Genomic DNA, 12765 nt, shown 5'->3' with positions numbered 1-12765 from the left:
TCAATGGAAAGCAACTGATCTCTGTCCCATTTATAATAATTTCTGTGTATTAAAGACTGTTCCCCTCAGTCTTCTGTTTCCTAAGCTGAATAATCGTGAATCCTGTATGGTCTTTACGCATAGATCATGTTTTATAAACCTGTTACCTTTCTTGTTGCTCTCCTCAGCCTCTTTCTAGTTTGTCTGTGACTATTAAATTCATTGGTTAGCACAAACTGGGTGAACTTTACGCTGTTAGTTTAAGGGGTATAGTTTTCTGAAGTTTCCAAGTTCTTTTCACAAAGTACCTAGAATCCAAGTTCCATTAATTTTTGATGAGGCTTGAACTTCTTCATGGTTTGGGACCTGTTGAAAATACCCTTACCCTGATTAGATTTATAATTTATCTTAAATAAGAATTTTTGTTAGCTAGCAAGAATAAAATGTTCAGGTTAAACTATTTTTTCTGTAGTTTTTTTGTATGTAATTTGTTATAAATCCAAATGAAGAAATTTCTTAATATACAGTTTAACTTTATTTTGTATGCTTATTAAACATACAGATAATGTTAGGCTGGGAGAAGTTGCACATACATACTTTGGTGGACAATGTTAGGATTCAAAATGATCTTGACAAATAGCAAAATGGTTTGCAATAAACTGGATGACATAAGGACTAATGCAAAGTACCTCTGTTAGGTTGGAATAATCAACTATACAAATACAAAAATGGGGAATGCCTGGCTAGGCAGCAGTTCTGCAAGAAATGGCCTGGGGGTCAGCATAGATAACCAAGTGAACACGTGTTAGCAATTCCATGCTGGTGTGAGAAAAGCAAATACTAAATTGGAGTGAAAATTGGAGTACCTACCCAGCAGCACTTGTAAGGCCTCAGCTGAATTGCTTTGTCCACTTTTGGGCAACACTTTTGAAGAAGGGTGTGTGAACCAATTGGAAGAACTCTCGGGGAGAGCAACAAAAATGATCTAAGAGGAAAGACCAAAAGAATTCATTGCGTTCAGCTGAATGAACATGAGGCTGAGCGAAGAAATGATACAGAATCTCCAAATATGTAAAAGGTTACGTAAAGAGGAAGGTTCAGTCTTAACTGGGAATAAGATCAGAAGTAATGGGGTTAAACAGCAACAGTGGAGATTTAGACTTTAGGAAAAACTTTCTAATTTTAAAGACATTTAAGCACTGAAATATGTTACCTAGGGAGATTGTGAAAAGTTTTTCAGTAGACTAGATAACCTCTTGAAGTCCTTCCAACCACTGTTCTTTATGTTTATATGATATTCTATCTCAATGTAATTACTCTCTAATATTTTAATTCTCTAACCCAACCATCCCCAGTTTTTTCTTTGTATTATTATGTAGTAACTAGTTCTCTTTGTTACCTGTTTACTTGGGACATTGTTTTTTCCCTTTTTTATATTGTGTTTGTATAACATATAATTATTTTTCTGTAGGCGGTTGATTGGTGGAGTCTTGGTGTTCTTATGTATGAGTTATTAACTGGAGCATCGCCTTTTACAGTTGATGGAGAGAAAAATTCCCAAGCTGAGATTTCTAGGTAAGATACAAAACAAAGTGTGTGTTTGTTCATAGAAACTGATCATAGTGCCGCTCTGTAAGATATTGTGGTTCTTTAATCCTAATTCATAAAGAGAATACCTGTGGAGGGTATATTTAAGTTTAATGCAATCGTTGTGAAACACCACCCCTCTCAAGTGATAAAGATGATAAAAGTGATTGGAATGTAAACTGTTCAAGGAAAGGTTGAGAGTGCTAGGTAAACTTAAGTCTGCAGAAAAGAAGATTAGGGAAGGCAAGAAGTTTTCAACTATCTGATTAACTTCCATAAAAAAGAGGCAGTGGATTTAAACTACAGCAAAAATGATTTAGATTAAATCACAGAACATACTTCCTCACTATATGAACAGTAGACCACAGAGCAAACTGTACAGAGAATTATTTTTGCTGTAAGTTTTCAAGAAAAGGCTAGAAAGACATGTAGCTGGGATGGTGAAGATCAGTGGTTCTCAAACTTTTTACAGTCAAGCAACCCCTCAAAAAACGCTAGGGCTTTCACTCATTTTTAGCTTTCACTCATTTTTTGATCATGGAAAAATAATAGAGCAAGTCTTCTGTTGCAAATAACTCAGAAGGGCCACAACAGGTCAAAATGTTTAACACTATGGATACCTGTTTGAAATCTCTGTACTTGTGCTGCTGCTAGTTGTCCCCAGAAAATGCCCGTGCCATGTGCCCTCTTGCACGTGGCAGGTTATCCTGAGTGGGGTAGCATGGTTGCTGGACCCAGCAGCCTTACTTGGGGGCCGGGGAAGCTGCATCCGTAGTGCTTCTGCAGCTTGGAGCCTGGTTGGCAGCCAGAGCCTGGCTCCAACTGGGCAGGCTCTGGTTTTGGGTGGCATGTACGTGCACTATCCAGCTTTTTTTATGTGCAGGTTTTTTGACCCCTGGATATCCAGGGGTCAAAAAAATACACCATGCTGCAAGGTAGTAGTGTGGGAAACACCTGAATATAGTGTATGTGGCACTGCAGATGGATCTGCAGCACCACATACAACATGGCCGCATTCGTCTGGATGTGGCCTCCTGGTTTATCATGTAAATCATTTTGTCTTGTGAATGTTGTTTGCTACTAAACACTGAAGCTACAAACAAAAATAAACTCAAGCATCTTTAGTATTGCTGTGCTAAAGGAACTGTTCACTGGCACAAGTAGAAACTTGGTTTCATATTTAAACCTTTCCAAACACTGTCTTGGAAAATAGCTGTAAATTGTGCTTTAGTGTTAGAGTAGAAGGAAACTTGCATTTGATATTGTGTGCAAGCACCTATGTGTTGCATCTCTTCTTGCCTCATAATGGTTTAGTTCATGGGAGCAGCAACAGATAAATATACCTGAAACTGAGTACAGTATGCAGTAACTGAGTTACTATGCTAATACCACAGTACTGCCAGCACTACTTATTTAATGAGCACTTTAAGTTCAGATAACAGCATGCTCTGGGTAAGAGCACAGCATTTTTTCAGTCCTGAGGCTATGCACTTAAATAGAGTATACTATGAATTGTATCAGTTTTACTGTATATTTTATAGGCTGGTTAACACAATGCCAAGAGAGTAAAAGGGAAAAAATGTATCTATTTCCTTGTGCCTGTTTAGTCTGGAAGAAATTACTTATAGATTTTTTCACGCCCATCCTATCATGTAGGGTAGAGTTCTTCAACTACTTGGACTGTTTATGTTAATTTTAATTTGTTTACTGATAATTAAATGATAAAATAGAGATGGCATTTAGGAGCTCTTGATCTCAGATTTTTCCAGTAGGCCAGGTTGTCAAACTCATCTAGCTCTACGTGCCTTATTTTTGATACCCCTGCTCTAGGCTAACTGAGCTTGTCCCACTTTGTGCATTTTTTGTATTCATAATACTTCAGTGAAAATAAACAAGATTTATCCTTTGTTAAAATAGAACCACATATTAACTATTGTTCTTTCTTATTTTTTTGAAGATTAGCAGCACTAAGCTCAAATACAAGATTTCTGTTATGTGAGGAGAAATGGCAAAGAATTCAATATTTCTTACTGTGAAACTAATGCATCACAGTTGTGTTTGTTAAGTAGTTAATACTAAATGTAGTTTGTTAAGTAGTTAATGCCAAAATGTTAAGTAGTTAATAAATCATATTTTTCTACAGGAGAATATTAAAAAGTGAACCTCCATATCCCCAAGAGATGAGTGCTTTAGCTAAAGATTTGATTCAGTGTCTTTTGATGAAAGATCCTAAGAAAAGGTTGGGCTGTGGTCCAAGTGATGCAGATGAAATCAAACAACATGCCTTCTTTCAGGTAAAAAGGAAAAGCTATCTTCTGTTTTTTTTCTTAGTTTAATCAGTCTCCATCTTTTTGCATCATGAGCTTGATTTAGCAAGATAGCTTAGCAAGTATATAATGTTAAATGTGTGAGTAGTGCTGCTCATGTACTTAAGTTCTATGCACATGCTCATGTACCTACTTATGTAGGTCATACTGGTAGGGAAGTGGCACTCTGTCAGAGACTGAATTGAATCAAATAGGATAGATTTTTCTACTGATAAGATAGGTACCATTGAATCTCTGTGGACAGAAATTCTGTGTTTCAATAGAAAACATTTTTCAATAGAAGAAAAGTACAGCTGGGGATATACTATCGACTCCCAGACCAGGACAGTAGCAGCAAGCTAAAAGTGCAGGGAGAGGTGAGAGAGACTGTGAAACCAGAAAACAGTAATAATGGGCAACTTTATCCAGACATAGACTGGGTCAATCTAACGTCAGGCTGGGATGCAGAAAGCAAATTTCTTGACATTATAAAAGATTGCTTTCTGGAGCAATTAGTCCTGGAACCTACAAGAGAAAAGGCCATTCTTGACCTAGTCCTAAGTAGTGCGTAGGATTTAGTGGAAAGGATAAGTGTTACTGAGCTGCTTTGCAATATACTGACCACAATGCAATTGTGTTTGACATCCATGTAGGAAGGGAGATAAGAAAATCTACTACAGTAGACATTTTAAAAACGGAAACCCTACCAAAATGAGGGAGCTAGCTAGAAGTAAAAAGGGGCCCTAAGGAGGTGAAGAATTTGCAAGCATCATGGGAAATGCTTAAGAACGCCTTATTGGAGACACAGGGCAAATGTATACTGCAAATAAAAAAATGGAAAGTGGACCAAAAGAAAGGCAGCATGGCTTATTGGCAAAGTTGCAGAGGCAATAAACAAAAAAAGTTTTCTTTAAAAAAAATGGAAGACAAATCCTAATAAGGAAAATAAAAAAGAGCACAAACTCTGGCAAATCAAATATAAAATCTTAGTAAGACAAGCTAAGAGAGAATTTGAGGAGAAATTTGCTAGAGACATTAAAGGTAACAAAAATTTTTTTAAATTACATTAGAAGCCAAAGAGTCAGGGTCTCTGATCAATCATGCCTGGCCGGACCAAGCACACTTGAACCATCACATCTACCCCTGATTTGTGGCTAATGAGATTGCCTTAGTTTTCTGTGGAGGTGAGCAACCAGATTGGCTGCTGAAAGGGTTGCTCACTCTTTTTAAGCACACCTGATTCTCAGGCTGCAGTCATACCTTGACACAGCCCCGGTCTGTCCTGGCAAGTCTCATTTCCACTGTTCCTTCTGATTCTCCTGGCTCCTGACTCAATTTTGGTTCTTTCTGACTCTGGCCTTGGCTATCCCCTGGAACTATGCACTGGCTCTTTGACCCATGGGTTCTGATTTTAGCCTGTTTATTGGATTATGCCTCTTGGATTTTGCCCCTCGGTCATTCTGGGATTTGGCCCCATGTCCTCAGCCTTCTGACCTAAACCCCAGCCTGATGCTCTGGTAATCTGCGCTCCTACCTTGCTGACCCCCTAATTACTTCATGGCCTGTCCACAGGCCCAGTGCCTACATCCTGGCAAACCCTCACGTGAAGACCTGCCATGGAGTCCTTTGGTATTTGGATGATATGGGTATAAAGGGGGCAGTAAAGGATGGCAGGGGTATTGCCAAGAAACTAAATGCATTCTTTGCATCTGTCTTCACTGTGGTAGATGTTAGATTCCCTCACCAGATCCACTCCTCTCTAGGGATAAGTCAATGGAGCAGACCCAGCTTGAAGTTTCAGTAGATCAGGTCATAGAGGAAAATAATAAATGAAACAGAAGCAAATAACCAAGACCTAATGGCATTCACCCTAGGATCCTGAAGGAGCTGTGACTGCAAACTGATGAACTCCTAACTATAGTATGCAGCCTATCACTAAAAGTAGTCTTGGTACCAGAAGACTGGAAGATTGCCAGCGAGACTCCCATATTTTAAAGAGGCCTCTATAGGTGACACAAGGAACCACAGTGAGGCTAACTCAGTGAGGCTAACAGTGAGGCTAACTCAGGGGTGGGCAATTATTTCAGGTGGAGGGCCACTTACCGAGTTTCAGCAAGCTGTTGAGGGCTGCATTAGATAGCCCCGCAGCCTGGTTGCAATCTTGGGACAGGAAGTCCCACCTCCTAACCCCTGACCTTTCCCACCAGAAGTCCCTCCCCTTGCCCCTGGCAGTACTCCATTCTGCAAGGGATTTTGCTATCTCAGAACCAGAAAAATACCAAATTGTATTCTAAAAATCAAACATCTACAACATTCATTAATTTGATTTCAAAAAATCTTTTTGTCTTGATTTACATGTGTTTGTGTAGTGTACATAGAGGTGAGCACACAATAGCTTAAATGAAGTCTTACTCTTGTAAACTGTGGGTTTGTGGGGGGCATGGGGGTGGGTATAGGTTTGTGGGGAGCTGTGGGAGCATGTGGGTGTGTGTGGATATGTGGGGTGTGGGTGAATGTGCAGTCTGTGGGGGACTGTGTGTTGGGGGAGGGTGCCTGGGCTGTGTAAGGGTATGGGTCTGAGGTCTGTGTGTATGGCAATGCAAGTGGAGGATATGGGTGCATGTGTATGGTGGGGATACTCGTGGGACTCACTTTACAAACACACACACTGTGCTTGCCTCATTATGCACACACACACACCCCAGCCCCGGGGTACTGGCATGCCCCTGCTCTCATGGTCCAGTGATGCAGCCGGGGGCCATGGAGTGCTTGGGCAGCTGTGTGTAGGGAAAGCTGCCGCAGGCAGACACTTCTGGGTTGGGGTGAGAGGGGGCTGGGAGTGGGGCCAGACTGAGCTGGCCTTTCTCTTGACTCCTGCCAGCTTTCCCTGGGTCCTACTGCCCCTGGCTCCTGTCATCTTTGACAGGGAGTGTGGAGCAGATAAATATTAATTTTCTAAACTTTGTAGGTGCCCCATGGGCCATATAGAATGGCCTGGTTGGCCGAATCCAAATCCCCATGTCTAACTTCTGTTCCTAGAAAACTGGTAAAAACAATTTGAAAAATTGTTTAGTACATGGATGAACATGACTTTCTGGGAAGGAATCAGCCTGGTTTTCTCAAATGGAAATCATGCCTCACTAATCTACTTGAGTTCTTTGAGGGTGTTAATAAGCAAGTGGATCAGGGTGTTCCAGTTGAGATAGTATATCTAGACTTCCAAAAAAGCCTTTGACCAGGCTCTTAATGAAGTTAGATTGTCATGGGATTACAAGGAAAGTCCATTTGTGGATTAGAAATTGGCTTATTGATAGAAAACAAAAAGTGAGTATAAATGGTTAGTTTTTGGTCTGGAAAGATGTAAACATCGGGGTCCTCCAGGGAACAGTGCTGTTTAACATATTCATAAATGATCTGGAAAAGGAAGTGAGTAGCGAGGAGGCCAGATTTGCAGATAACAAAAAAAATATTCGAAATGGTAAAGACCTAGGTGGACTGCCAGGAACCACAGAAGGATCTGGCACTATTAAGTATATGGGCAACTGACTAGCAGATGAAATATAGAGTATAGAGAAGTGTAAAGTGATATATGTGGGCAAAAATAACTCAAACTATACCTACACTATTATGGGCTTTACATTAGCTGTTACCACAAAGGAAAGGGATCTGGGAGTCATTGTGGACAGTTCTCTAAAAAAAAAAAAAAAAAATCAGCTCTGCTCAGCAGATGTCAAAAAGGCAAACAGTTTTAGAGATGATTAGGAAGGGAATTGTAAACTAAACAGAGTTTCATTATGCTCCTTTATAAATCTATGGTGTAGTCACATCTTGCATACTTTGGCCAGTTTTGGGTCCTCACATATCTAAAAGGATATAGAAATAGAGAAGGTACAGAGAAGGGCAACAAGGATGATTAGTGGTGTAGAGGGGCTTCCTTCCATATAAGAGACTAAAGAAGCTAGGCCAGGGGTGGGCAATTATTTTGGGTGGAGAGCCACTTAATGAGGTTTAGGGAGCTTTTGAGGGCTGCATGGGTAGCTCCACCCCCTGGTTGCTATCTTGGAACTGGAAGTCCCAACCCTAACTTTTGACCTTTGCCACTGGATGTCCCTCCCCTTGCCCCCTGGAAATACCCCTTTTGGGAGTGGGGGTTGCCATCTTAGAACCAGAAAAAACCCAAAGTATACACTATAAGTCAAACACTACTATAACCTATTTTACCACCACTGGACACCATGGAGGGAGTGTAGGGGGGTCCCCACACCATGCCTACCTAAGCTCCATGCTGCCACCGACCCCCTGGCTATGGACTCCGCGCTGCTGCCAACCCAGGCCCCATGCTCTGCAATCCCACCCAGCTGCAGCTCCACCAACTGACCCCAACTACCTGCTGCCTGGTGCAAGTGGGGTGCCAGGGAAGCCAATTAGGTCCCTGGCAGCTGTAGCAGCGGCAGCAGCAGCAATCTCGCCTGGAAGCTGCCTGCTGGGTGGGCTGGGCCCTTCTGCCTATGGGGGTGGGAGCGAGGCGCAATATGGTATATTGGGGGTTGTGTGTATACATGGGTGCCTCAGTTCTACCCTTGTGGGCGGAAGAGCTGGGTGGGGTACAGTTGGTTGGTGGGCGCTGCAGGCCAGATCAAAGTGGCTAGTGGGCCAGATCCAGCCCATGGGCTGTATTTTGCCTGCCCTTGAGCTAAGCATATTCAGTTTAGAAGAGAGGCATCTGAGTGGGGACACAATGATTTACAAAATACAAAATAGTGAAGGAGAAAGTAAACCAGGCTGTCTGGGCTGCACACATGGCTGTCCCAGCTGCCTATACATCTGGGAGAAGAGCTGGGCTGTCTGGGCTGCATGTGTGGGGAGAAGGGGGACAGGCTGTCTGTGCGGCAGCAGGAACTCCAGGAGTCCCTGTTCCTACAGTGTCTGGCCCCTGCTGCATGTGGCTTAGGAGTCTGTGGCCTACAGGATCTGTGGCCCTCAACACCATTCAGAAGTTGGATAGCCTGTCTTAAACTACATACTGTATAAAATCTGATCTCTTTGCTACTAATATCTTACTTAAATTAGATACTGTTAAAAAAAACATTTTGCTTTTTACCATAAACCTCTTAGTTTCTTTTTCACTTTTCCTTAGTTTGGATAATCAAACTGAAACTGAATTAATGTACTTATTTCAGATGTATTTATTTGTTTTATTTCAGTTTTTTTTATGTATTAATATTTGGATTTTAGACGCTGAAGGGGAATGAGTGTTTTTGTTTAAGAACAGCTGTGCAGTGTTTTTTTCATTGGCATTAAAAAAATTCATAAACTTCAAAACATTCCTTTTATTTTTAGTTACTGCTAAGAAGTTTATTTTTGGAAATGTCAATTTTAAACCAAAGCTGAGATGGCAAATAATCTTTTAAAAATGAAATATTGTGCTTAAGTTGCAGTGAATTATAGTGCTTATAAAATAAGGGACTGATAACGTAGATTAGTTTTGGGGAGATATTTAAAATTCAGTACCCTGGAATTCTGTGGTGGGGTCTGCTCCTGGTCACCCTACCCCCAAATTTGTAGCCTCTCTAGGAGCCCCGCAGGCTGAATTACACTGACCCATGGGCTTTATTTTTTTAATCAAGATCCAGTACCCTTTTAAGGTATACGGGGTGCATCTAGACATGAAATTAATGTGACGCAATAAACTCTGGAGCAATTCAAGCTGGAGTTGGCTGCTCTCAGACACAGCATCTACACATGCACCTGGGACAGCAGCAGTTGGATTGGAGCAGCTTCGCCTGGCAGTAGGCTTGGGGGGGTCAGGCCCAGACTCTAGGTGGCAGCATTGGGCAATGGAGGGGCTGGCTGGGGCATGAGAGTGCTAAAGTGAGGAGCCATGTGGCAGACAACCCCCTGCACTTCAGCACCCTCGTGCCCCAGCCAGCCCCTGTCACCATCTACACGTGCATTTTGTCACACGTAACTCTCTGCTGTCAAATAGAACTGTTCCCAACAGTACTATCTTATGACGGAGTTAATTAATTTACTGTGTCTTAATACCAACACACATATAGACAGTGATGCTTTACTGTGGAGCTAATTAGTCAGCTCTGCAGTAAAGTGCACATGTAGATGCACCCACACTGTATTAAAATAGAAGGGTCCCAGTCTTAAAGAATTTAGGAAATTACTAGTCTCTGAAGCCCACCAATAGTCTACTCTGCAGTGAAATCCATTAAAACTAACCCTTAGCAGCAATCCAGTCAGTTCTCAAAAGTTTTTCTGATTGACATGGTGTGAGGTCAAGCCTACATCCCAGCTCAATTCTCCCTGCAATGTGTTTGGAAGTCATGCAGGCACTAAAAGTATAAGAAATCTGCCAGCAGAAATCTTTCTACACCTTACTTGGGTATCTTTTGTCTAAATTAGAGGAAGAGAGACAAATAATCAACATGCTTTTTTCTTGAAAGGGTTTTGCTCAACAAACAGGAAGCTCAGTGTGGTTGGGTTTGGTTTGGACTAGAAGATAAGACATAGAAAGGGTTGTGCAGTTTATGTGACTCAAGCTAGTTGAGAGGGTTGACTCTTGCCATCCATTTCCATGCTAGTTTATTAGTTTTAAATATGTAAGAAATCACAGTAGTTATTTTGTTATGGAGTGTTTACAACCTCCATACTTAATTTTGACCTGAACTTTCACATGAGAGGAAACCAGAATCTTTACTGTGTTCCACTAACAAATCTATCTAATCTTTGATCTCGGAGCACCCTCAATCAGTATTCTTTAGTGTAGGATAAGGTATGTAAGTATTGCTGCATAGATGACAGTGCTCCATTTACGGCTGACTTTCTCATGGAAATCCTCTGCATTTCCCTTCCTAACACATGGATCTCAAGAAGTAAACCAGAGCAGCAGACCCAGTGGGGAGCTTACGGTAGGGAACAGAGAGCAGGGCAGCAGATTGGGCAGGGCTTAATTTGTGGTATGCCTCCACTGGTTCAGATGAATCCCCATTCTAGATTAGGTGTTCATCCTCATCATACAAACTTGGAGGGTTTTTTTATAGTATTGGTCATACAGCCGCACACAAATGCTGTTTGGTTCTTGCCTCTTGCGTGAGAAATGTACAAAAGGACATAGCTTAAACATTTGTTTTTAACAGCCATAGTCACTGAATAGAGTTAAAAAATCTAGAATAAGTATCTCCTTTCAGCGGGTTTATTTTAATTTATATTTTGATTGAAACTTAGTTTTCTATTTCTGATTTAGAACATAAACTGGTCTGATTTAGCTGCCAAAAAAGTACCAGCCCCATTTAAACCAGTAATTCGTGATGAATTGGATGTTAGTAACTTTGCAGAAGAGTTTACAGACATGGATCCCACATATTCTCCTGCAGCCACGCCACAGACTTCAGAAAAATTATTTCAGGTAACTGTAAAATACTACAATAATTTAAAAATACATTTTACTATTTCCATATGTATGATCAAATCATGCCTGCTGTAAAGTTAGAATTTAAATTTGTATGTAGTTTTTAACCATTACAAATATTGTGATTTTACTTTTATTTAGTTTTCTTTTCTCAGCATAAAAAGTTAGCTGATGCAAATATTAATTAATAAATTATAGATAATTTATTAAATAATATTATTTATTTATTATTTATTTGCTTACTGTTAAATAGTAATTATTAAATAGATAGTGTGGCCCACATTGCTACATAATATGTTTTTTTACTTAATCACTTTGTTACAAATGAAAAATTAAATTTGGCTGGTACTATTTGGAGCTTAATTCTGTTTTTAGGTGTCAGATTGCATTGACTTCAGTGGAACAATCATATCTATTATAAAGGAAACAATACTAAAAGCAAATGAATTAGACAACTGCAATGAATTAGACAATTGCAATTAGTTTTGCAGTTGGTCTGATTGTTCATGTGCACTAACTTGTCTTAATAGTAATTGGGATTTATTCTGGAGAATTATTGCACTGTAGCTATACTCTGTATTTGGCTTTACCCTTTCTGTGGTGTTGGAGGGAACAGAGAGAAGGGAAAGTCTAGCTGTGTTTGTTACACTAAATCTCTATACCTAGCTTCCTGTAAAACTTGATGGATGCAGTGATCCACATTAGGAGAGAGAAATAAGAGCCAAAGCTTTGCAGATTTTTGCTCCTTGACCCCTCAGGCACTTCCACAAGAAAAAGTAACATCAAACATGTTCAGAAAAGTTTCTTATTGCACTTCCTGCATCTGAAAATCTTCCTGTATGTAATGCTTTAGGCTCCTATAATATTTCTGGATGTGTAAGAGCTTGAAAAAATAATTTCAAAATGACTTTGTAATTTTAAATCTCACTGAAGGTTAATGAGATTTTAGGCTCCTGACACACATTAAATTTAAGGTTAATCACTCCTTAAATAGTAACCTAGCTACATGTTCAAGTCAATTTAAGGCATGATAATCCAGTAAACAAGTCACAAAGTTATTTCACAAAATGTGTAATGATTTTGTGGCTCATTTCTATCATGCCATAAATTGAACATGTGGCTGGTTGGGGCTGGGCCATGACAGATCCCAACACTCAGCTGAGTTTCAGGACCTGGGATAGCCCCAGGGTCTGGGATACAGCTGTCACCTACCAAATTGGCCTTGGGAGCAGAACTAGTCCATGGACCCCAGACCTCCACCCAACCTCCAGAGGCAGATGGGGGGTCTCAGTGAGCCTGAATCAGAACGCATCTCCCCAATCCTGGGCTCACTGCACCCTAGACCTTTAAAAACGATGTGTGCAGCTGGGCTGCATACAGTTGTTTTTCTAAAATCCTCTGGATCTTTTCCCTGATCCTGAGATCCCCGTGCATCAGGGATGACAGAAAACCGCATTTACAGCCCAGCTGCAC

At 40.7% G+C, this 12765-nt stretch overlaps 1 protein-coding gene across 3 annotated transcripts in view; it reads left to right on the top strand.

Moving 5' to 3' along the window:
• Positions 1 to 12765, top strand: part of RPS6KA5 (ribosomal protein S6 kinase A5) — a 204885-nt gene that overhangs the window by 140738 nt on the left and 51382 nt on the right. For all 3 annotated transcript variants that reach the window (XM_059723175.1, XM_014596485.3, XM_014596484.3), the window contains exons 7-9: positions 1451 to 1554; positions 3710 to 3860; positions 11128 to 11289. In XM_059723175.1, the coding sequence (XP_059579158.1) occupies positions 1451 to 1554; positions 3710 to 3860; positions 11128 to 11289 (417 nt within the window). The remainder of the gene's footprint in view (positions 1 to 1450; positions 1555 to 3709; positions 3861 to 11127; positions 11290 to 12765) is intronic.

The sequence above is a fragment of the Alligator mississippiensis genome, chromosome 2 (genome assembly GCF_030867095.1).
Source record: "Alligator mississippiensis isolate rAllMis1 chromosome 2, rAllMis1, whole genome shotgun sequence".
NCBI classification, from domain to species: domain Eukaryota; kingdom Metazoa; phylum Chordata; order Crocodylia; family Alligatoridae; genus Alligator; species Alligator mississippiensis.
Note: the sequence above shows the minus strand (reverse complement) of the source record. Positions and strands in the feature narration are given on the sequence as shown.